We start from the raw sequence: 24,564 nt of genomic DNA, 5'->3' as shown, positions 1-24,564 counted from the left end.
AGCTACCCTCAAGGTCTCTTTCATCTTAAGCTGCCAAATTGCCCCATGACTCTGAGACCGTGGTGGGTCCAAGAAGTGGGAGTCAGCAATTCTGAGGCATAAAATCAGACAGGCACTGAACGTTTGGAAGGAGTGCTGGGTCCCAAAAGAATGCTTCTTTGTCTGTATGCCATCTATGCCAAAGCAAAACAAATTTATCAGCATCTCCTTGAAACTGCAGAGGAGAGTCTAAAAAGTTTAAGCAATAAAAAAGGTAAAGGGAAATTGATTGTTCAATATCATTACTAATTCAAGAAGTATAAAATGACATTGCTAATCTCTTTACTTGGTAAGCTAATTTTATTATTTTACTAGACATAAATATGTATAAGCACTCAGTCCCTCAACCATAAAGGCACTTTACCAAACATTCCTGTAATGATTTTCAGAATTTAACTTTCATAGGGGAGGGCGGGTTAGAGCATTAATGGAGTACTAACTACACAATAGTACATGAATAGTGGGTTCAGGCATCAGATAGTGAGGGGGTTTACAGGAATATTGGAGTTACCTTCTGATATCCCCTTAATGTCTTCATAAGACTTGATCAAACTTGGCTGCATTTCATTTTCTTTAAAAGACACAAACCATTTCTATATGCTGCTTTTTTCCTTCTTTAATCCCATAAATGGATGGAAAAAACAATGGGTGGTATCTAAACATGGGTCGATAATGGCAAATTTCAGCTCACTGCAGGAAAGTTTTATGGAGACAAAGAAAAGGATAAAGGTAATTACAAGAATCCAGAAATATACTAAGTCATTGGGAAAGTTCTGACTTTTTTACAACTGCTTTTATTCATGATTATCAATTTGCTTCTTTTTCTTAGTATAAAAAGAAGTAGTAGGTGGAGAAAAGTCTCTACAAATATAATGTTGTATTTATTGAATAACAGGTATTTAAAACTAAGTCCTTAGACACATTACCCCATTAATCTTCCTAACAACTCCATTGAGAAGGTTACTATTAGGTTCCCAATTTTGCAGAGGCCCTGAGAGAGGTTGAGCAATTTGCCCAAGGCTATATTCACAGCTGGCAAGAGATGAAGCTGAGACTTGATTCTAAATCTGACACCAGACTGTGTTCATTACCCAGGACTATACTGCTTTCCCCAGTCCTAAGCTTTTTAAAATTTAACACTCTGACTTGAAACAGGGGACAGCACTATATAAGCCCTCAATGCTGCTCTCCCCCAGAGCTGCTTGCTACGATGGAGAATGGAGCAGACAGACCTAGGGTCATGACTTGCTGGCTGCATAATTCGGGCAAGTCTTTTCACTTCTCTGAACTTTGATATTAGATGGAGATACTAATCATCATGTACCATGTTCATTAGGCAGGGCTGCTGTAGGATCCAAACAACATTATGAGGGAAGGGGGACGCTAGGCAAAGTCTTTTAAAAAAAAAAAGACTTTTTTTTGTCTGAGAAAATTTTGTCCTATAAATAGAATCCATTGATTGTCCTCTGGAGTGATTTCCCATCTTCTCTCTCTTGGATACTACTGTGAATCTCATTTTCATGTTTATTAAAGGAGAGAATTACGAATTGGCTTGTACATTTTAAAATCTCATTTAAATCCACTCTGGAAAATTGTTTCCAGAGAGACTGTCTGAGGGACCTTGAGGGCAGTGTGCACAGCTACCCACCTCCTCTCTGCTTGATTTCTTGGTTGTTGCCCCATATCTCTTCCTATTCATGTTCATTAAGTGCCTCCTGGTTGTCTAAAAGGGTTCTGGATACAAATGAGGCTTGGAGGGGGGGAAATCACATGGCTACACAGCTACATTGGGTAGAGTGGAGATTCAAGGCTTGGTCTTCTGCCCCTGGATTTAGTACTCTTTCCTTTGTGCCCATGCCTCCTCCATGAAGCCTTCTCTGTCTACTCTGGCCTTCCTGAGGTCTTTGGGGAAATAAGAGAACCCTCTCGAGAATGATTAATTATCCACATTTTGCTGATGAGGAAGCTGAAACTCAGAGAGTTAAAGTGACAGAGTCATAACCAGAAAGCTGGGCAGCAGCTTGGAATAATGAAAAGACCACTAGCTTGGAGGTCTGGACACTGGCTTATGTGTATGTTACTTGTGACTATATGATCTTAGATTAGTAACTTTCCCTGTCTGGGGCTTGGCTTTCTCATCTATAAAGCAATGTAGGCAGACTACAAAGGCTCTAATACCCCTTACAGCTCCAGTATTGTCTGGAAGGGGAGATAAGGTCTCAGGTTAGGGGCTCTGAAATTAAGTAGACTGACTGTATGATTTTGGATTAATGAAATAGCTTCATTGATTTCATAATAAGGTAGAGATATTAGTAAGGTCCACCTCATAGAGTTTTTATGAAGATTATGAATGGTAACACACATGAATGAAACATACTGCATAGTAATGATGAAGTGTTCAATAGGTGTTAGCAATGATTACGATTCACTCAAAGAGGCCACGCTGGGCCTCTTCTTACCACAGTAGTTGTGCACGGCAGAGCCTGATTCTCGCCACCCGTGGGGTCTCTGTAGAAACCCCATGTTTTGTAAAACTTCAGAACAGTATTTAAGTATCTCTTGTAAATCAGAGGCAGTATGGTATGAGAAAGAAAGAATCAGTCAAACATGGCTTAAAAATCCCAGTTTAGTTCCTTACTAGTTATGTGGTTGTAGGCAGCTCAATTCACCTTCCTATGACTCAGACTCCTAATCTGTAAAAGTGAAGATAGTACCTGTTTTGCAGAATTGCTCTGAGGCTTGAATAAAATAATGTGTGTAAAGCATCCACGACGGTACCTGGCATGCAACAGGTGTGTAAGAATGTACGAGAGATTGGTAAGACAAAGTGCTTGGTTTCTGTGGCTGCTCTTAGGGTATTGAAGTCTGAAGATTATGTGCTCTCTGCTCTCAAGTCTCCAGACCAGTGAAGATGCCAAGTTTTATGCCCTCTCAACTAGAGTTAAGCCATTCAGCAATGAGAATAAGACCTTGGTGGTTCAGTTTTTGGTAAAACATGAGCAAGGCATTGATTGCGGTGGTGGGTATGTGAAACTCTTTCCTGACACCCTGAACCAGGAGGATATGCATTCAGAATCGGAGTATTACATCATGTTTGGTAAGCGCTCTGATAGCAGTCACTGTCAGCTACGTGAGGTCTTCTTCTTTTTTTTTTTTTAATTGTTTTACTGTGCTGGGTCTTACTTGCGGCACAATCTTTGTTTCGAGATGCAGGTTCTTTTAGTTGCTGCACGCGTGGCATTTAGTTCAGTTCAGTTCAGTAGCTCAGTCGTGTCCGACTCTTTTCGACCCCATGGGCTGCAGCACATCAGGCCTCCCTGTCCATCACCAACTCGTGTAGCTTGCTCAAACTTATGTCCATCCAGTTGGTGATGCCATCCAACCATCTCATCCTCTGTCATCCCCTTCTCCTCCTGCCTTCAATCTTGCCCAGCATCAGGGTCTTTTCCAAGAAGTCAGTTCTTCACACCAGGTGGCCAAAGTATTGGAGCTTCAGCTTCAGCATCAGTCCTTCCAATGAACATTCAGGTCTGATTTCCTTTAGGATGGACTGGTTGGATCTCTTTGCAGTCCAAGGGATTTTCAAGAGTCTTCTCCAACACCACAGTTCAAAAGCATCAATTCTTCGGCGATCAGCTTTCTTCACAGTCCAACTCTCACATCCTTACATGACTAGTGGAAAAACCTTAGCTTTGACTAGACAGACCTTTGTTGGCAAAGTAATGTCTCTGCTTTTAATACACTGTCTGGGTTGGTCATAGCCTTTCTTCCAAGGAGCAAGCGTCTTTTTAATTTCATGGCTGCAGTCACCATCTGCAGTGATTTTTGGAGCCCAAGAAAATAAAGTCTGTCACTGTTTCCATTGTTTCCCCATCTATTTGCCACAAAGTGATGGGACCAGATTCCATGATCTTAGTTTTCTGAACGTTGGGTTTTAAGCCAACTTCTTCACTCTCCTCTTTCACTTTCATCAAGGGGCTCTTCAGTTCTCCTTCATTTTCTGCTATAAGGGTGGTGTCATCTGCATATCTGAGGTTATTGATACTTCTCCTGACAATCTTGCTTCCAGCTTGTACATCATCCATCTTTTTTTCCTTTTTCAGTTGTGGCATACAGAATCTTTAGTTGCAGCATGCAAGATCTAGTCCCCTGACCAGGCATCAAACCCTGGTTCCCCTGCATTGGGAGCCCAGAGTCTTAGCCATTGGACCACCCGGGAAGTCCTGATCCTATGAAATCCTAATGAGAGCCACTGTAGTTCTAGAAAAGGCTCAGGTGGACCTGGAACAGGAAATTTCTTTTTTAAAATTTATTATATTGAAGTATAGTTGATTTACAGTGTTGTTGTGTTCATTTCTGTTTACAGCAAAATGAATCAGATGTATACATATATATATGTATAAAATATCCAGTTATGAAACTGCAATACTTTGGCCACCTCATGCGACAAGTTGACTCACTGGAAAAGAGTCTGATGCTGGGAGGGATTGGGGGTAGGAGGAGACGGGGAAGACAGAGAATGAGATGGCTGGATGGCATCACCGACTCGATGGACATGAGTTTGAGTGAACTCCGGGAGTTGGTGATGGACAGGGAGGCCTGGCGTGCTATGGTTCATGGGGTCGCAAAGAGTCGGACACGACTGAGCGACTGAACTGAACTGAACTGAACTGATACACACACATTATTTTTTATATTCTTTGAAGCAGGAAGTTTCTAATGTGATAGCTCCACCTCCCTCTGCAGTAAGACTCTTCAAAGACCTGAGAAAAGCAACTCTAAACCTAAATGTTAATGTAAATAGATCAAAGAGGTGGAGTCACATGGTATTAATAAGTCTATAGTACAAAGAGACGTTCTCCACGTCTAAGAATAGGAGAAAGGGACAAGAAACTATGCAGACACCCTCAAATGTACATACGTAATACAATAAGGCTTTGTGGTCTGAAGGAGGTTCCTGCCCCCCCGGCAGAGAAAGACATAGACGGTCAGGGAAATTGCTTTTATCCAACATCTGTGGTGCATCCAGTGATGACCTGTAACCTCAGTATTGGGCCTCTTTGGGGCAGTCCAGCTCTTACTTAGCTCCTACCCTTAGACCAGGTTCAATGTTGTTGATATTTAAAAATAAAGAAATGACAGCAACTAATTCCACTCCTAAATCACTGATGGAGAAGGTGGATTTTACTGAATGTTTTTGCACAAATTCAGAGGAAAAGGTTAAACTACACATCATACATCAACATTTCCTTAAAATTCTCTCTAGATATTTTTTTCTATTCCCAAAGAACGCCATCTCTCTCTCTGGCCCTTCCACAAATCCTCCTGCTTCACCCTTTTTCTCTCTGCATCACTTCTCCCTCAACTCTCCTTTTTTCTTTAGTATATGTGCTACTCTCTTTCCTTCTTATATTTCAATGTCTTTCTTATTTTCTAATCCTTTCCTTACATAGACCAATATAGCATTCTGGGGCTCTAAAGTGTGTGTCTTCCACCTCTACTTTTTTCAGAATCCCCCCTTCTCACAAGGAACTTTTATTTGAAGATGTACATGGTGGTTGTAGTAGGGAAATTGGAAATAGGTTTCTTTTAAGGTGATTTTTTTCAAATTAATATTATTTATTTGATGCTCAAAAAACCCAACAAGTTTTTTTGGACTATCATCCTCTCCATTTTATAAGTGGGAAAATAAAGGCAAGAAATTTGCCCAAGGTAAATAAGTGGAAAGTCAGATTTTGAACCCAATTTGTCTAGCTGTAAAGCCTGGGCTTTTTCTACTCTATCCTTTTGCATTCTGTTTGGTGGGGACACAGGCATATAAGTCATGTTTTAAAAGGCAGAATGAAAGACATACTTTTAAAAAGCTGTTGATGAGGTGCCATGAAATCGCAAAAGATGGCATGACTCAGTCCAACTAGGGGCTTTTGGGAGAAGGTATTAATTACTCTTGAAGAATGGGTTAGATTTTAATAAGCAGAAAAGAAAATAGAGGAAATATAATTCAGCCATAGGAAACTGTGTATACAAAAGCTTGGGGGCATGAAATTCAAATGCAAGTAGAAAAACTATGAGACCAATGCTTTTGAACTGCAGTGTTGGAGAAGACTCTGAGAGTCTCTTGGACTCCAAGGAGATCAGACCAGTCAATCTTAAAGGAAATCAATCCTAAATATTTATTGGAAGGACTGATCCTGAAGCTGAAGCTCCAGTACTTTGGCCACCTGATGCAAAGAGCCAACTCATTAGAAAAGACCCTGATGCTGGGCAAGATTGAAGGCAGGAGGAGAATAGGACAACAGACAGGATGGTTGGAGCATCACCGACTCGATAGAAATAAGTTTGAGCAAGTTCCAGGAGATGGAGATGGTGAAGGACAGAGAAGCCTGGTGTGCTGCAGTCCATGGTGTTGCGAAGAGTCGAACATGACTGAGCAACTGAACAACAATGTGACTAGAGCACACTCTGTGTGTGTGTGTGTCTGTTGTGCATGCAGGCACATGTTTAGGATAGTCAGAGAGCAATATCATGAGAAATTAGGTTGAAAAACTAGATTAAAACCTATTCTTGGACCTTTGTCCAAGTTTTCTGGGCTCAGAACCACTAACCAACAGTTTCCTCTAAAATTTTCACAAAACAGGAAGAGCCCCAGGCTCTGTTTCTAGTTAAGCTTGGGTTTAAATCTTGGCAATGTTATTTATTTGCTGTTTGACCTTGTGCAAGTTGCTTAACTTTTATGGGCCACAATTTTCCCAACTAAAAGTTGAGACAGTAATACCTACTTGTGAGAATTAAATGACATGTTATTACGTGCCTGGCACAGGAGGGACTTTCAGTTAGGTTTGGTCAGTGGGAGCCCTGCCAGAAGATCACAGGGAGGGAAGAGAGTTGTATCCCCTGATTGAAAGTCACAGCTTCTCTCCAGGCTGCCCTCTCTACTGAACTCTTTTTTTTTTTTTTTCCTGGGCTCTGATAACCACCTCTTCTCCTTCCCTCTTCAAGCCTAGGGATGGGAATAGCCCTACTGTTGCTAGCCTGGAATATAGCATTATTCCTATATTTTCTCAATGTCTTGCTCCCACCATTTAAAATAGTCCCTTTATTAAGTTCTTCTGAAATAATCCTAAATTTGTGTGTGCTGTCTATTTCCTGTTGGGACCCTGATGGTTACACAGACCATGTCTGTTTTGGCCGCAGAACAGGCAAACTGCCTAAAAGTGATGTAAAATCATGCACTGGGATTTAATTTCCAGGCCCTGACATCTGTGGCTTTGGCAACAAGAAAGTACAAGTCATTCTTCGTTATCAAGGGAAATACCATGAGAACAACAAGACCATCAAGTGCAGGGTGAGTGTGTGGGCTGGTCATTAGCCTTGGGAGAAGGGCAAGCATTTTGAATATGTTATCTGATTTAATCTTTATAACACCCCTCTAAATTAAGTACTATCATCTCCATTTTGCAGATTAGAAAATCTGCAAAATAGAAAGTGGTATAAATTACAGGATTTCACACAGAAGAAACTGATCTGAAAGACAGGAAGTCATATAAAGTTGTATCTTGGAACAAGGCTCAACAAGTTCTGATTCCCCACTGCTAGATATTGGAAGAGATGGGGGAAGTGGGGAGTGCTGGACTCAGAAATAGGTGGTGAGTTTACCTTAGGAACATCTTGGCTAGAGAGATCTAGGTTGGCTGGTGGGTAATAGCTGGATTTCATCAGAGCTCAACAGGAAGTCACTGAATGTCAACTCTGTATTAGGCCTTGGACTGGGGATAGAGTGAGTCAGGCGTGACCTCTGTTCTCACAGAACTCAGAGTCTAGTAAAGGTAGGAGTCAAACAAAGGAGAATGACTATTTAGTGTAAGGGGAGTCTATGAGAGCATGGAGGAGACCCCACCCTCACCCGACCTGGTGTCTTAGGAAATGCTTCTTAGAAAAGGTTTCCCCTGTGTGGAACATTGAATGATGAGCACGAATTGGCCTTGTAAAGGAAGGTGACAATTTTTGGAAGGATTGAGCTTCTAGAAGAGGTAATCATATGAGAAAAATTAAGGAGGCTTGAGAAAGAGTAGCACTGAAGAAGTTTGGCCCAACCAGAGCACAGGGGAGAGGCCCAGACCGAGTCCAGAGCAGACCCTAGAACCTGGGTCATTGGAAAACTTGTTTTCAGGGCAAAGTCCTTCCCTACCAGGACAGTACAGGAGCTGTACATACAGGGACTCCCTGGGATCCTGCTCAGGATAGGCCTTGTTCTGGAACATGCAGATATAGCAGATGAGTCAGACACGATCCCTGGTATTGAGGAGCTTAGAGTCTAGTGGGACAGACAGAAAACCAGAAGAGAAAAAAGAATGACCAGAGTTATGATGAAGGGAAGGATGGGAACTAAGGGAGACCAGAGGAGTGTGTACTTAGAATGAGACCCAAAGACTCTTTTGGGTTAACCAGAGAAATAGGATGAGGAATATGATAAAGTGTGTTTGTGACTATGTGGGAGGTGGCATTCAGGAACTGAGGGTCTGTTTTAGATGGTGCATTTAATGCTTGAGGTCCAACAAGGGACTGAAATATTCCTCTTTCCCTTTCTAGATCAATAAAGACACTCACCTGCACACTCTCATTATTCGCCCCAGTGCTACTTATGAGGTCAAAATCGACAATAAGCAAGTAGCAGCTGGGGATTTGGAGGACAACTGGGCCTTCTTGCCTCCCAGGAAGATAAAAGACCCCTATGCCCGGAAACCAAGGAAATGGGATGAAGGGCTGCAAATAGAAGATCCTGAAGATAAGAAACCTGAGGTCAGAAGGTGTTTCCTGGGAAGCAACAGGGGATCTTAGCTGTGGGAATGGGCAAAGGAGGCTGGAAACAATGGAGCACAAACTGGAGACAACAGTCCCTCAAGGAGGTATCCAGCTAAATACTGGTATCCAAAGAAGCATGGAGGGAAGAGGAAAGCACCTCACATTTGTTCAGGATCTACTGATGCTGATAGCAGCCTCGATGAGGATAAGGAAACTGACACTTAAAAATGAAGTGATTTGCCCAAGTTCACGTACATTAGAACCAACATTTGAATCTGGATATCTTTCACACCAAAGTTACTGAAATGGGATATGTGTGGAGTATACGGACTGATTCATTATTATTCACTGGAAAGCTGTACTGGATACAGCTATGAATAGAACAACTCAGGGACGGTGAATCCTCTTGGGTTTCAGAATCTAGTGAGGGATACAGGCAGGTACACAGATGCAGGTCACACTGTGTAATTAATGGTGAGAGTCAGGGAAGCCAAATCCTGTGGGAGCCATGAGTAGGTTCCTAATTCAGGTTGAGTTGGGGTGTAGATGGTTTTGGGACTCTGGGGTCAGAGAGATATGGGTTTGTATCAGAGCACCACCATTTACTAACTATAACATCCCACCTATAAACAGACCTTAGGTAAGGAACTTAGTTGCTGTGAAATTTCACAAACAGGGTTTTTATAATACCTATATGTGAAAGTTGTAAAGATTAAATGAGCTAATATATATAATTTAGTGCCTGGTACATAATAAGTCCTTAATACATGGCATTTATATGTTAATTGTGTACTGAATTTCAAAGAGCAAATTCCCTAGAGTAAGGGAAATTGAGTTGAGGGGAAGATATTCCAGACCCACAGCAGGTATGAAGACATATCACTTAAGCAGAAAGTAACATGGTTATCGGAGAAGGCAATGGCAAGCCACTCCAGTACTCTTGCCTAGAAAATCCCATGGATGGAGGAGCCTGGTAGGCTGCAGTCCATGGGGTCGCTAAGGGTCAGACACGACTGAGCGACTTTACTTTCACTTTTCACTTTCACACATTGGAGAAGGAAATGGCAACCCACTCCAGTGTTCTTGCCTGGAGAATCCCAGGGAAGGGGGAGCCTGGTGGGCTTCCGTCTATGGGGTCACACAGAGTCGGACACGACTGAAGTGACTTAGCAGCAGCAGCAGCAACATGGTTATGCGAAGAACTGAAAGATGTAGTTTAGTATTTTGGGAACATAAAGTTCAAGGTAGAGAGTGAGTGGGAGATGAGTTGGATTGGTCTGTTGGAGCCAGGTCATGGAGGGCCTCACCTGCTGGGCTGCTGCTCCTTAGGGCAGATCAGATTCAGCTTCATGCATAGGAGATGCTCAGGATTAAGTGAGGAGCAGCATGGCACCCAGCAACTGGAATTCATTCCCTAAGGAGAGGCCTGTAGAGAAGCGGGCAAGCCCCAGCCATGTGTAAGGGGATTCAATGGGCTCCAAACCCAGGAGGAAGGAGGTATGGTCAGGTAATTAAGGCAGATGATCAAGCAGTGTCTGGACCTTCAGTACCCTGGGAAAATTAGGGGCTGGGTTAGTTCCAGACCCAGCAGGCAGGCTCAAAGCAGCAAGACTAACCATCGACCCTTGCTCCTGGTGTGGACCACACACCTGCTGTAGTCAGGGATGGATCTAGACCTGGGGCAGAGGGGAGGGTCTCAGGCCGCTATGCTCCCTGTTGAGTGGACCTAGAGAAGGCAGAAACTACTTAGGTAGGTTGGACCTATCAAGTCTATAGACCCCAGGATAAGATGCTGACTGTTAATATTTCAGAACCACAAAGCAGCTAAGAGAGCCCAGGATGCAGGGACCTTTATGCTGGTGAAAGACTGTGAGCCTAGTGCGCTTGGTATCAAAGCATTTATTTAAGTCTGAGAAATGGTCAGTATCAAGGTGAACTGCCAGGTAGATAGAGCAGAACTTAAGAGGCTCCAGAGCAGAAGAAATATGAAAGTTAGGACAGGCTGTAACTTGGAGTTGTCTTAGGAAATAGAAGGGACCCGGGGTACAAAGGAGGACTGATACAGATCTGGGAGCGTGCTGGGGTCCAAGCCAGGTCACTAAAATAGGTCTTTAGGAAGAGGGACCCAGGCTAGAAGATTTGTTCTAATAATGGGGCATATGACTGTGGAAGGGAGAGGGCCAGGATAAGGAAAACTCCCAGCTTCTTTGAGCTTAAAGTTGTCAGGGTCAGAAGGATGGAGAATTTGAGGAGAGACTGGATTGCTTAAAGGCTTTTCCTCTGCTGCATGTATCGAATTTGTTTGCAGAGTCCTGAGCTGAGCTTTCATAGGGGTGAGGACAGGAGAGGAGCAGGGGCAAGGCACCAGGTCCACTTGACTGTCCTTAGGACCCGTTTCATTCTGGCCCACCCATCTGTCTTCATGGAGGAACATTTTATTTTAGGACTGGAATACATACCTGACCCCAGACACCAAGAAGCCAGACAACTGGAATGAGGCAATGGATGGGGAGTGGGAAGGGCCCCTGATACCAAACTTGAAGTGTAAGGTGAGCAGCGGTGCAGGGGGGAGGGGGAAATAGGGTGAGAAATAAGACAGAAGAGAATCAGTGTGAGAAATAAGACAGAAGAGATGGTGTAAACTTTAATTTACAGAACAGAGACACTAAGATCCTGTGGTCATCTTCCTGCTTCCCCATTGCCCCCTGCCCTGTTTCCCTCCATAAATTTGTAGCTTCATCTGGGCCCTGTACTCACGGCTGTGTCTGGCTGGGAGCAGGTGGGCTGGTCAAGGTCAATGCTGAGAGGCAGAGGTCCAGGGAGCCCTAAACAAGGAGTTTGTCCCAAGTAGTGGATAACAGCCAAAGGAACATGATCAAAACAGGAAATGGGTCTGGGGTAGGGGACCAGAAGTCTCAGAAGTGGTCCGGAAAGGGGAAGAGTAGGACATGAATAGCCAAACATGCTGGGGTAGGGGGGGCTTCTTTTTAAGGGCCAAGTCCTGACCTCATGTCAGAAGTGAGAGGGAACTAAAGGAATTAACTATCAAATGGTCCAGAGATAGAACTGACTGAAATAAGTATTGTTTTATTTGGCCCCAGTTTCCTGTGCGGCACACTACGAAGAGAATGGCCCCAAGTCCAGAGTCCTTAGATGGTGTTCCCTATGAAGCTACGTTTCTTAACCCCATGATCAAACTTGGGCAGAGAGCTGGGACCAGGCTCATAATGGGTCTCTGCCACCTTGTTCAGATCCCTCTGGGGAGAAAGGGGAACCTGGAAGGGTCTTGTGAGTTGGCTCAAAGAAAAGGCAAGAAGCTCCAGGAATCCTGCTCTGAATCCTTATGCCTAATCCACAATTGTCTTTATAAACTGATTAGTCTTTCTAATTGCATGAGAAGAATGGAAAATACTAATGCCATGTTCACTCTTTGGTTCTTTGCTTAGGGGCAATGGAAACCTTGGATCATTGACAATTCCAATTACCAGGGGGAGTGGATCCATCCAGAAATAGACAACCCTGAATATAAGCCTGACCCCAACATTTGCCACTATTACAACATCAGTGTCCTCAGCCTGGATCTTTGGCAGGTAAATTTCTCTGGGCTCAGAGCCATTGAACAACAGTCCCTCTGAAGTTTCCACAAAGTGGAGAGAGCTCCAGTCTGGAAATTACAAGAATTGAATGAGTCTTGTTCTTTCTAAATCTCAAACTATTCATCTTTAAAATGGGGCTAGTTATATTTATCCTGATAATTGTAATGGCTAAAATTTACTGAGTCTCTACCCTATACCAAGCTCTATTTCAGGGACTCTGCAAATGCCATTTAATTCTCACTATGAAATCCCCTGTACCTAAATGTGGAAACTGACATTCAGAAAAGTTAGCTAATTTGCCCAAAGACACATCTGGTAAGCAGAGAAGCTGGGATTTGAGTACAGGCCTTTCTGACGCTAAATTCAGTGTTCTAATAGTTTGCATTGCTAGTCTAGTCCTATATGAATCTTGGCGGGGAGGTGGGGGATAGTTCTGGAGATTAAAGGGAATCAGAGATGTGGTAAAACTCTGAAATGCTAAAATCCCCAGAGAGATGTTGGGGCTGATTGTCCCAGCCATGATGACAAATCCTGACCTTGCCTCCCTCTTCCTGGCTCTGACTGGAAGGGAAAGAGGGGGGCTCAGTAACTCAGGCTGTCAGATTGTTGTTTTCTTCCATTGAGACCTGTTATAATTCTTCCCCAACTCAGGAGAAAGAGAGTACCTCAAGTGCATGCCCCAGAGGGAAAACTTTAGCCCAGGAGACCTCTTGGAAACTACAGTCTATGTAGTATTGGAATTCCCTTGGAGAAGAAGGGAAAGTAAACATTACTATTGGCTTATTATTACCCCATGTTATATTTGAGAGAATTAAGAATCAGAAATGTCACGTGATGTGCCCAAGAGCACACAGGTAGTGCATGGGAAAGACAGGATTCAAAGACCTATCAGCCTAAGTCCTTCACTGACTACATCCACTGTACAATGGAGCCTCTAGAAAGTGAAGCCACTGGTTCTTGGAATGTTTCATGGCCAGGGAAATCTCTGTCTCTGACCAGTGATTTCTACAGTTCAGGGCTGCTAAAGGTCTCTTGAACAGACACCCATTATTTGAAGTTTTCTTGGATTATTAATTTCAACTTTATTGGTTTCCTGATTCAGTGACATCAGCATACAAGAGCAAGGAGATGAGGTAGGTAAATTACCAGGTACACAGTAGGGGTTCAGGAGAGAAGGAAAGAAGCAAGAACAGAGGGACATATGTTCTTCTTTCTTTGCTTTCTTACCTGAAGAATATGGATACAGTCTCTACAAGTTCCCATTACCTCTTTTTTTCAGTTGTCCCTTTTTAATAATAGGAACTTTCTACATATTGTAAAAATATGTGGTCATGTTACCATGTCTAATCTGATTGTTTCCTTAAAATGCGTTGGGTTTTTTTCCCCATAGAAAACATTAAGGCACACACTAAACAGTGTCTTTGTTCATCTACAAAATTTTTAAATTATTTGGCACTAATTGCTCTGAGTTCTATCTTCCTCCCCCAATAGGCAAAAGTTCCTATTTGAGAATTTAAACCGTGCTGAAGGAGTGTTTCTCAAACTGTCATATGCATATGAATCACTCAGATCTTAATAAAATGCAGATTCTGGTCCAGCAGGTCTGGGATGAATCTTGAGAGACATTTCTGAAACTCCAGCAAGATCTCTTTATCTATTTTTCCTCTTGTAACACAGTTCTGCACAATGCTGACATCACCCTTGCAGGCATCGTTTCCTGTTAAGTTCTAGTTGGGTCTGGCACTCCCAAGTCCTACTCCACCCTACTCACTCAGCCAACCCAGCACATCCAGGTTACCACAGGGTTCCTGAATCTCACTGGAAAGTCTAGCAACTCTCAGTGTGGAAATGGGTGGGGATTCGCTCACTGGCTCTACTCCAGCCTGGGTTTCCAAATGCCCTGTGAACCCATCACCCTCTGCATCAGGTCCTAGCCTAGTAAGTTTCTTAAACTTTCTGCTTAGTTCCCGACCCAGCCTGCTCTCTTCCATACAAAATTCCTTTTCTTTCCTTCTTTTCTTTCCTCTTAGGCAGAAGATACTGCCATCTTTCATTGGGACAGAGGCTGGGAGGAGATGGCAGGGAACAAAGAAAACACTCTCTTAGCTTTGGGACTCCTTATGATCTTTGAAGGAGTATAGCCTAGCAGCCATAATGCAGAGCACGTTGACATTCTTTAGGTCATATGGTCTGTGTCACAGCCCTATGGGGCTGGAAGGTAGGGGTTTATCATCTTCATTTTACTGACCAAGAAGTGGAGGCCTTGGAGAGGTGACATGACTTGTCAAGATCTCATAGCTAGTAAGTGGCTAAATCTATACTCTCCATTTTATAATTCAAGCGGGACATCAAGGAAACTAGGTAACTTTCAGTGAATTAATTTTTTAGGCTTTATAATCTCACAAAAGTCTTTCTCACACGTTCTCTCCTGAGAAGTGTGTGAAGGAGATAGGGAAGTTATATTTTCTTTCATTGTCCAGATAAAAACATGGAGACACAGAGAGGATAGAGTAGACTGAGGTCCATCCAGTAGTGAGATTAGGAAGCAGGACTGGCCCTCATGTCCTGATTCTCAGCTGGAGGCAGAGCTGTGAATTTAGTGTAAGGGGGATGAAGGTAAAGGAGCACCGAAGAGAACAGGGGAGACTGGAAACATTTCTTGTGGGAGTAGGAAAAATGGAAGAGCCAAAAAACGAGCAGTTCTCTAACCAAGGCTGCTGACAACTCAAAAAAGAAAAAAACAATTAAAAATAAAAAAATCATAAAGTTGCATAAAAAATTACTAAAACAGATTTTTCGAATTGCTCAGAGGAAATTAACCATCTCTATCCAAAGTGGCTATTTTGTCATTTATTTTTCTGCTGAAGGCTGGGTTGGTGAGATGATGTAAGCCAAATAAACTTCTTTCTTATTTTAAAAAGCAAAACAAAACTTTTTTCAAACCTGAGAGGGAAGCTATGGGGATAACACATGCTGCAAACTTTCTCTTGGCCACACAACACACAATTAATTTGCTGATTTATTTAACATAGTGCTGAAGTTTAAAAAATCCAGAATGACCCTCCTGTGTTTCTTTTGAAACATATGCAGTTACTGAAAAATTATAATAACTTACCATTTATCAATGACTTATAAACACTGTGTTTTATGACTGTTATAAACACTATATTATTTCTAATGCTCATGACAACACTGCAAGGGAGTTATTTTTAATACTTCACTTGTGAGGGAATAAATAGATGGGGAAACAATGGAAACAGTGACAGATTTTATTTTCTTGGGCTCCAAAATCACTGCAGATGGTGACTGCAGCCATGAAATTAAAAGACGCTTGCTCCTTGGAAGAAAAGCTATGACAAACCTAGACAGCATATTAAAAAGCAGAGACATACTTTGTTGACAAAGGTCCATCTAGTCAAAGCTATGGTTTTTCCAGTAGTCATATACGAATATGAGATGTGGACCATAAAGAAAGTTGAGCACCAAAGAATTGATGCTTTTGAAATGTGGTGTTGGAGAAGACTCTTGAAAGTCCCTTGGACTGCAAGGAGATCCAATCAGTCCATCCTAAAGGAAATCAGTCCTGAATATTCATTGGAAGGACTGATGCTGAAGCCGAAGCTCCAATACTTTGGCCACCTGATGTGAAGAACTGACTCTTTGGAAAAGACCCTGATGCTGGGTAAGACTGAAGGTAGGAGGAGAAGGGGACGACAGAGGATGAGATGGTTGGATGGCATCACTGACTCGATGGACATGAGTTTGAACAAGCTTTGGGAGTCGGTGATGGACAGGGACTACAGCCTGGCGTGCTGTAGTCCATGGGGTTGCAAAGAGTTGGACTTGACTGAGCAACTGAACTGAACTATGAGGGAATAGGCTCAGAGTTGAGTAACATCCCCAAAGTCACACAGATAGTATGTGGTTGAGCTGGTCTGACTCCATGACCTCTGCTCTTTCTATTCTATTTCTTTATCATTGATAAATGCTGAAAGTACTTTTTTCAGCTACTCCTTATGACATGTGGGATCTTAGTTCCCTGACTAGGGATCGAACCAGTGCCTCCTGAAATGGAATTTTGGGTTCTTAACCACTGGACCACCAGGAAAGTCCAATGAACACGGAAATTATTATATACCATTGACTAATTTGTCTTTTTCTGTAATTGTAAATATTAAGTATATTATTTTAAGCAAATAGAGAAATATGGTAGAGAGCTGTGCTCACACTTCTTGTCAAACCTTTTCTTTTCCTTGTATTCTTTTAGTTTTTCTGACTATATTGAGGAGAGAACCTTAAAAAGACATAATACTTTGGCCACCTCATGTGACGAGTTGACTCACTGGAAAAGACTGTGATGCTGGGAAAGGTTGGGGGCGGGAGGAGAAGGGGACGACGGAGAATGAGATGGCTGGATGGCATCACCGACTCTGTGGACATGAGTTTGAGTGAACTCCGGGAGTTGGTGATGGACAGGGAGGCCTGGCGTGCTGTGATTCATGGGGTCGCGGAGAGTCGGACACGACTGAGCGACTGAACTGAACTGAACTGAAGTGATGGCAGAGGTAGATACTGTCAATCTGAACTGGGGCAACAGCCACTGGGCAGCAATTTGGAGCCTGACAGAGTGATGGAAATTTCTTCACAACCCTCTGAAAGAGTTGTCAGAGGCTTGGGGGACATAGCATCTTGGGAAACAGTAAAGTAACTTATTTCTAGAGTAGATCAGCTAAGGTAGTACAGCACTCTGGAGCTTTTCTATTCTTAATCACCTTTGTATTCCCTCAGTCCGCCTCAGTTATTGATTAAAATCTCTGGGCTTCTGGCCTGGGAATCTGCATTTTGCAAAGCTTCCAGTTGATGTTTTTTAAGCTGGTTGACCTAATTCTAATAATCCCATCATTTTCATTTCAACAGGTGAAATCAGGCAGCATCTCTGACAATTTCCTTCTTACAAATGATGAAGAGTTTGCAGAGGAGGTTGGAAATATGGCCTGGGGAACAAGAAAAGTAAGATATTCACTCATATGGATTTCCAGATGTCTGACTCCTCAGCTGTTCTCTGCATTTAAAAAATCAGTCTTGTAGTCATTGTCTCATTTGCTGGTTACATGGCCCTGAGAAGCAGGGAAAGAATTTGTATTCATTGGACATCTAAAACCTTGTACCTAACTCTATGAACATTTCCAAAAGTCTTCCCACTTAGCCCTTAAAACAACCCAGCAAGACAGACATTAGAGTTTGTTTGTTTGTTTTTAATTTTTATGCGAGTAGCATTGCTTTGCAATGTTGTGTTAATTTCTACTGTACAGCAGAATTAATCAACTACACATAGTCCATAGGGTTGCAGAGTCGGACACAACTTAGCGACTAAACCAAACTGATACATATACATATATCCCCCTTTTCAGATTTCCTTCTAATTTAGGTCACCTCAGTTCATTAAGTAGAGTTTTCTATACTACTGCAGTGTATTCTTATTAGTTGTGTGTTTCATACATAGTATCAATAGTGTATATGTGTCACAAGGCAGATATTTTTATTCCCACTTTTCAAATGTAGGAATTGAGATTCAGAGAGTATATATAAACTGTGCAAGGTCACATACAACCTTTAACTCGTTGAGTCAGAATGCACACACCTTCTGTGTCACATTCCCTGCTCACAGTATGGTAACCTTGAAGGGAGCCACCGAAACCATTTCTGATGGATGATTTGGAGAAGGACGCAAGGTGTTAGTGCTGTTGACCAGCTTCCCTGCTCTCCTAGAACTATTGTATGGGTGGAGTGCTACTTGGGACAATGACTTCTTAATGGAGCCGCCCTTCATCCAGACCTCCTGGTTCTGCAGGAAGGGCCATTGAAGCAGGTTTTTGGCCAATGCCTGATTTGGCCCATACTTAGAGCAGTGGCAAAGCACAGGCATCAAAAAGAGATTTTTGAGGGAACTTTAGTATTTAAACTTTTCAAAGAGGTAGTGATACAGTCACCATAGAAAAAATAAAAGTTAAACATTTTTATACTTTTTAGTCTGGTTTTGTTTTTATTTTGAGATTATCATCTAACATTGTTTTATTGAGATAATATTACATATTGGTTAAGAACATGAGTTTTAGCACTAGATTGCTTAGGTTCAAATCCAGGCTCTATTACTTGCTAGCTGTAGGTTCTTAGGAAAGTTATTTAACCTCTTCAGTCTCCTCATCTATAAATTGTGAATAAGATAGCAATTATCTTATAAGTCCCTGGCATATAGTAAAGTGAAATCGCTCAGTTGTGTCTGACATTTTGCGACCCCATGGACCGTAGCCTACAAGGCTCCTCTGTCCATGGAATTTTTCAGGCAAGAGTACTGGAGTGGGTTGCCATTTCCTTCTCCAGGGGATCTTCCTGACCCAGGGATCAAACCCAGGTCTCCCGCATTGCAGGCAGACACTTTACCGTCTGAGCCACCAGGGAAGCCTTTAAATGTTGCTTACTCAACAAAGCCTCTCTTGACCAAAGAGCAAAATCCCCATGATGACAGCCATATACTAATTGCTCAATAAATGGTACTTATTATTATTAACCTATATATTCACTTGGCAAATATTTGTTGAGTACCTGTTCAAAGTACTATTGTAGTTGTTGGGGATATGCCAGTGAAATAAAACAGAAAAGTTTCCACCCTCATGGGGCTTATGTTCAAGGGAGACCAACAATAAACATACAAAGAAATAAATATATATGACGAGATGGTAAGATAAACTACAGAGGACAAGAAAGCAAGAGAGAGGCCTGTCATCATGGGGATTTTGCTCTTTGGTCAGGAGGGGCTTTGTTGAGTAAGCAACATTTAACTAACTTGGAGGAATAAGGAGCAAACCACACAGATATTTGGAAAGAAAAGCCTCCTGGTAGAGAGAAGAGCAAATGCAAAATCCCTGAAATAGAAGCATAACTTGCTTGTCCAAGAAAGAGTAAGAAGGACAATGTAACTAGAGCTGAGTGAGAGAAAGAGAGTAGTTGCCGCCTCTTCTCTGAATAAAATGGTGAGCCATTTTTAGCAAAGGAGTAATATGAACTGGCTCATAGATGGCCAGTTACTCTGGCCGCTGTGTTGCAAAAGACTGTAAGAATAAAGGCAGAAATGAGTGGTGGTGATGAAGGCAGGGAATTTTCAAATTCTAGATTGATTTTGAAGGCAAAATTCACAGGAATGATGGATTAGATACAAAATATGAGTGGGAGTGAAGAGGGATGGCTCCAAAGTTTTTGACTCCAGTGATTAGAAGGGTGGAGTTATTGAGATAGGAAAGAACAGGAAGGAGCATATTTGGCGTAGGAGTGGGGACAGAAACAAATAACATATTATTAAATGTAAGTCAGATATGATGATTAGAAATCCAAATGGTAATGAGGCAACTGGATACAACCTGAATAAGAAGTATAATAGTACATTTGGGAGTCATCATCCTACAGGTAATACTTGAAGACCCACAACTCTGGATGAAATCCCCTATGGAGAGGGTATATATAGAAGGAAGATTCAAGGATGAGCTTTGGAAAGAAAGTGAAGTCACTCAGTCATGTCTGACTCTTTGTGACCCCATGGACTATAGCCCGCCAGGCTCCTAAATCCATGGGATTTTCCAGGCAAGAATACTGGAGTGGGTTGCCATTTCCTTCTCCAGGGGATCTTCCCTACCCAGGGATCGAACCCAGGTCTCCCATGCTGCAGGCATACTCTTTACCATCTGAGCCACCAGGGAATTCTGATGAGTTTTGGAACACCCCAGTATTTAGAGATCAGAGAGAGAAAGTGGAACCAGCAAAGAAGACAGAAAAAGTAGCCAATGAGGTAGGAAGAGAACCAGAAGAGTATCCTGTAGACCAAGTGAAGAAAGCATTTTAAGGAGAAAAGGAGTGATCAATTGTATTGGATGGTCAATAAAGATGAGGACTTAGAATGGACCACTGAATTTAGTAACATGGAGTTCACTGGTGACTCTGACAAGAGCAGTTTCAGTGAAGTGGTACAGGGAAAAAATGGGTTAGAAAAAGAATGAAAGAACAACCAGAGACATAAGTATAAACTAGTGTTTTGAGTTTTGTGGTAAAAAAGGGTAGAGAGAACAGGGTGGCAGAAAAAGGGAAGTGCTGGTCAAGATTTTTTGACCAACCTGCTTTTATGTTAATGGGAATGATACAATAAAGAGAAAAACAATATTGGAGAAAAAAAGGAGAATTGCTAGAGCACTGTTCTTGAGACTATGAGAGTGGGTGAGATCTAGTGCTCAAGGTGTGCTGGCTACCTCTAGGAGTACAGATATTTCATCCACAATGACAGGAAAAAAGGAATGACCATATAAAAAATATAGGTAGGTGGGTAGATGTGGTGGTGACAGTACATGTAGTTGGATTCTCTGGGAAGCAGACAGACACCAAGATGGTGATAGAAATGTAGGTGATTTATTGCAGGTAATCCCTGGGAAAGATGAAGGATAGAGGGTATAGGAATAGGCACTTCTGAAAGGAGAAAGGGAATGGAGGGTTGGGTAGGAATTATAGCCAAACGCAATGCAGCTCTGAAAAACCTTGCTAGCCCGACATGGCTCCAGGGGAAAAGAAGGAGAGTGAATCAAACACAGAACTATGGTAGGCTCACCAGTTGGCACTAAGGTCTCACTTGAGTTCAGTTTTAATGAATTTAAAATGAGGAGAATCAGTTTGTTTTCATTATTTTCTCTAGTCATTCTCTCTGCTTCGGTGCGGGCATGGCAAACTGGAATTAATCAGATTTGAGGACCTGTCCAACTAAGGGAGGGAAGGGCAAGGGAGTTGAGGATGTTTGCAAGAGAGTAATCACGTGAAAATACAGAAAGGAGGATAGTGAAGGTATGAGTTGGATGAGGTCCAATGAAAAGGAAATGGTTCAATGGATTGTTATAGGTCCAGGTGGGCTTGAGGAGTTGGTAGAGTTTGGTTACCTTTGGCAAAATCTGCTTTGGTAAAGAATGGAGGGTAGAAACAGATCAGTGAGTAGAGCAGTGAGAGGGAAGTAAAAAAATAGAGACGTTAACTGTGGCCAGTGCTTTCCAGGCACAAGAAAATGAAGGCTAGACTGAAAGACAGAGTATGCCCCAACAAAACAATAATGAGGCAAACCCAACAAGATGTCAAGCATTTGCTCCCAGTAGGACTGTCGAGGGCCCCAGCTTATAGGGAGGGCATGCAGTTTCTCTATCTAGTTTTTGTCTTCCAGGACTAGGTAAAAGACTACTTGGCCCAGATTCTCTATGTTGAGGATTAAAGACCTAGAGGAGTTCCAGCTCTGTCCTTTCTTTAAGTGCCCTCTGAGCAGTAAAATTTATGATAATAGCTCTAAGGATCAAATTCTAGAACCTGAATGACCCATTAGAGATCACAGAAATTCCACTTCTGACTGCAAGTTTGTATTTGCTATAGTTCAAAAGCAAATTCAAAGAGCTTCATAAAAACTATTTTACAGTGATATAGTAGAAAGAGGATCAAACTCAGAACCAGAAAACCTGATTTCTAATTCTAGTTCTACAACTCACTAACTGTATAGCCTTTGGCAAGTCATTTAATCAATCTGAACCTCATATTCCTAGAAAATGGGAACTTGTACATTGTTGTAAGGAATAGAAAGCATGTGTATATTGTTTCACACCATGCTTGGCAGTGCTGTAGGCATTCAGTAAATGTTTGTTGAATCTAAGCCAATTTTATTTACGAACAAATTATACACACACATATTTCTTTCCACTCCACACATACTAAAAATTTGTATGTAAATAAACACCATACCACAAATCTTTAAGTGTGTGGGGAGATGCCAGACGTTTCTAAAGTGATTTAACTTTGTTTATAGCATCTGTAAATTACTAGTTTGAAATTCCATACTCTAAACAATATGTAGAGAAGAAATGGAGAGAACTGTATGAAGAAATGGAAAAAAAGAAAACAGGAAGAAGAGGCTAAGAAGAAAGAGGAAAGGGAATATGACATTTGGGGAATTGAAGAAGAGGGAAGTGAAGAAGATTCTGCTGAGGAACCAGGAAATGACAGGCAGCTGAAGGAAGACGATGATGAAAGAACATTTCTGGGAGAAAATGTAGAAGTCCGTATTGACCGGCAGGATGAACTATAACTGGGTAAAATGTGGTCCCCACTCAGAAACAAATGATACTGCTTAGAAGGAAGAATGTTCAGGAGTTTTGGCAAACTCTAGAAAGCAAAATTACTTGCTCTTCTGGAATGAACATTGAATTTGTATTTCTATCCCATTATCTTTGCTCTGTTTGTCTTTGGGAAAGTCCCACCACCTTTGGGGGCTTCTATTTTCTTATCAATGGAAAGGGAGTGATAATTCCTGTTTCATGAGATTGTTTTAAGGATCAAATTAGCGATGTGTATAAAGTGCCTGATAAAAATATTCAGTCACCAGTAGAAGCTATTACTACTATCATTTTCATGGTATTTATAAAATTAATTGACAGTAAAAGACCTTCTATATAAACTCAAGCCTCACTCTCAATTTGTTCCAGTATATCCAACGATTTTATTTTTTTAAATTTTATTTTATTTTCATATCTATATTATTTAGTGTTCACTGACTCCTTGGAAGGAAAGTTATGACCAACCTTGATAGTATATTAAAAAGCAGAGACATTACTTTGCTAACAAAGGTCCATCTAGTCAAGGCTATGATTTTTCCCGTGGTCATGTATGGATGTGAGAGTTGGACTGTGAAGAAAGCTGATTGCCAAAGAATTGATGCTTTTGAACTGTGGTGTTGGAGAAGACTCTTGAGAGTCCCTTGGACTGCAAGGAGATCCAAGCAGTCCATTCTAAAGGAGATCAATCCTGGGTGTTCATTGGAAGGACTGATGCTAAAGCTGAAATTCCAATACTTTGGCCACCTCATGTGACAAGCTGACTCAGTGGAAAAGACTCTGATGCTAGGAGGGATTGGGGGCGGGAGGAGAAGGGGACGACAGAGAATGAGATGGCTGGATGGCATCACCGACTCTGTGGACATGAGTTTGAGTGAACTCCGGGAGTTGGTGATGGACAGGGAGGCCTGGTGTGCTGTGATTCATGGGGTCGCGGAGAGTCGGACATGACTGAGCGACTGAACTGAACTGAACTGAGCAGTTGTGATAGTCTTATTTGTGGGCAATGCTATTTGATGTTTTCTTCTTGCAGGTGTATCAAGCACTTAAAAGCAAAATCATACTTCCTCTTAAACAATGATACTTTGTGAAACTCCTTTTGCTTCTCTGCTGTTTTGGGCCCTAATTTTTTAATTAATTACTACTTGTTTGCAGGTTTGTGGGTTTTATGTTTACCTTTTCTGTACCACAGGCACACAACATCATTATATGCGTTCACATAACTCTTTACAGATCACAAAGCACTTTCCTATCAATTTGAGGAGCTTCTGCAATGTGCTTATTCAACCCTCAGAGAAGCCATTGTAGAGGATACCATTATTATCTCCCTTTTACAGATTCAGGAAGTGCTAAGAGCAAGGAAGTCACTTGCTCAGGTCAGCCTGTGAGGGATGGGGCCAGTATCTGAATTCAAGTTTGTCTGGTTCCAAAGATTATCCTTCATTGCATTAGACTGTTGAATGAGTGAGTATTACTATTGAATACAGATAGTAGACAAGTCCCACATGGGAAAAAATACCCTTTTAATGAAAATAATCATAAAATAATTTTCCTCTTTAAAAAATTTTCTCAAAAAATATACCAACAAGCAGTTGAGTGACGTGTGACAGCCTCTTCATATTAAGAAGCTAACTAATGTGGTTGCCAGGTACTCAAGGTCACCATGGTTATTTGCTGGCCCTACTTACTTACCAATTGTAATAACCTAGACAAGTAATCTAACTTTTCTGGGCCTCATTTTTTACATTTGCAAACTCAGTTGTGAGAATTAACTGCTGACTCCTTCCTTCATTTAACTAGGACTACACCGATGATCAATCCTAGTCTAGCTGGAGCGTCAAGCCCAGACACAATTATCATATGATAGCCCAGGACTACAAATTTGGGTCTGGAATACAGTAATGTAAGTCACTCAGTTCGGTTCAGTCGCTCAGTTGTGTCCGACTCTT

General features: G+C 41.9%; 1 protein-coding gene across 1 annotated transcript; it reads left to right on the top strand.

Moving 5' to 3' along the window:
* The first annotated feature begins 636 nt into the window (after positions 1-636).
* LOC129540330 (calreticulin-like) lies at positions 637-23,923 on the top strand. The gene is given in 11 exon segments (XM_088834991.1): positions 637-700; positions 703-768; positions 2,933-3,136; positions 7,290-7,384; positions 8,629-8,838; positions 11,286-11,390; positions 12,288-12,431; positions 17,355-17,448; positions 22,354-22,394; positions 22,396-22,554; positions 23,771-23,923. Coding segments are annotated over 11 exon segments (1,335 nt in total).
* Positions 23,924-24,564: the final 641 nt, after the last annotated feature.

This window comes from Moschus berezovskii, chromosome 4 (genome assembly GCF_049115385.1).
Source record: "Moschus berezovskii isolate FMDL1 chromosome 4, NW_MosBer_1.0, whole genome shotgun sequence".
NCBI classification, from domain to species: Eukaryota; Metazoa; Chordata; class Mammalia; order Artiodactyla; family Moschidae; genus Moschus; species Moschus berezovskii.
Note: the sequence above shows the minus strand (reverse complement) of the source record. Positions and strands in the feature narration are given on the sequence as shown.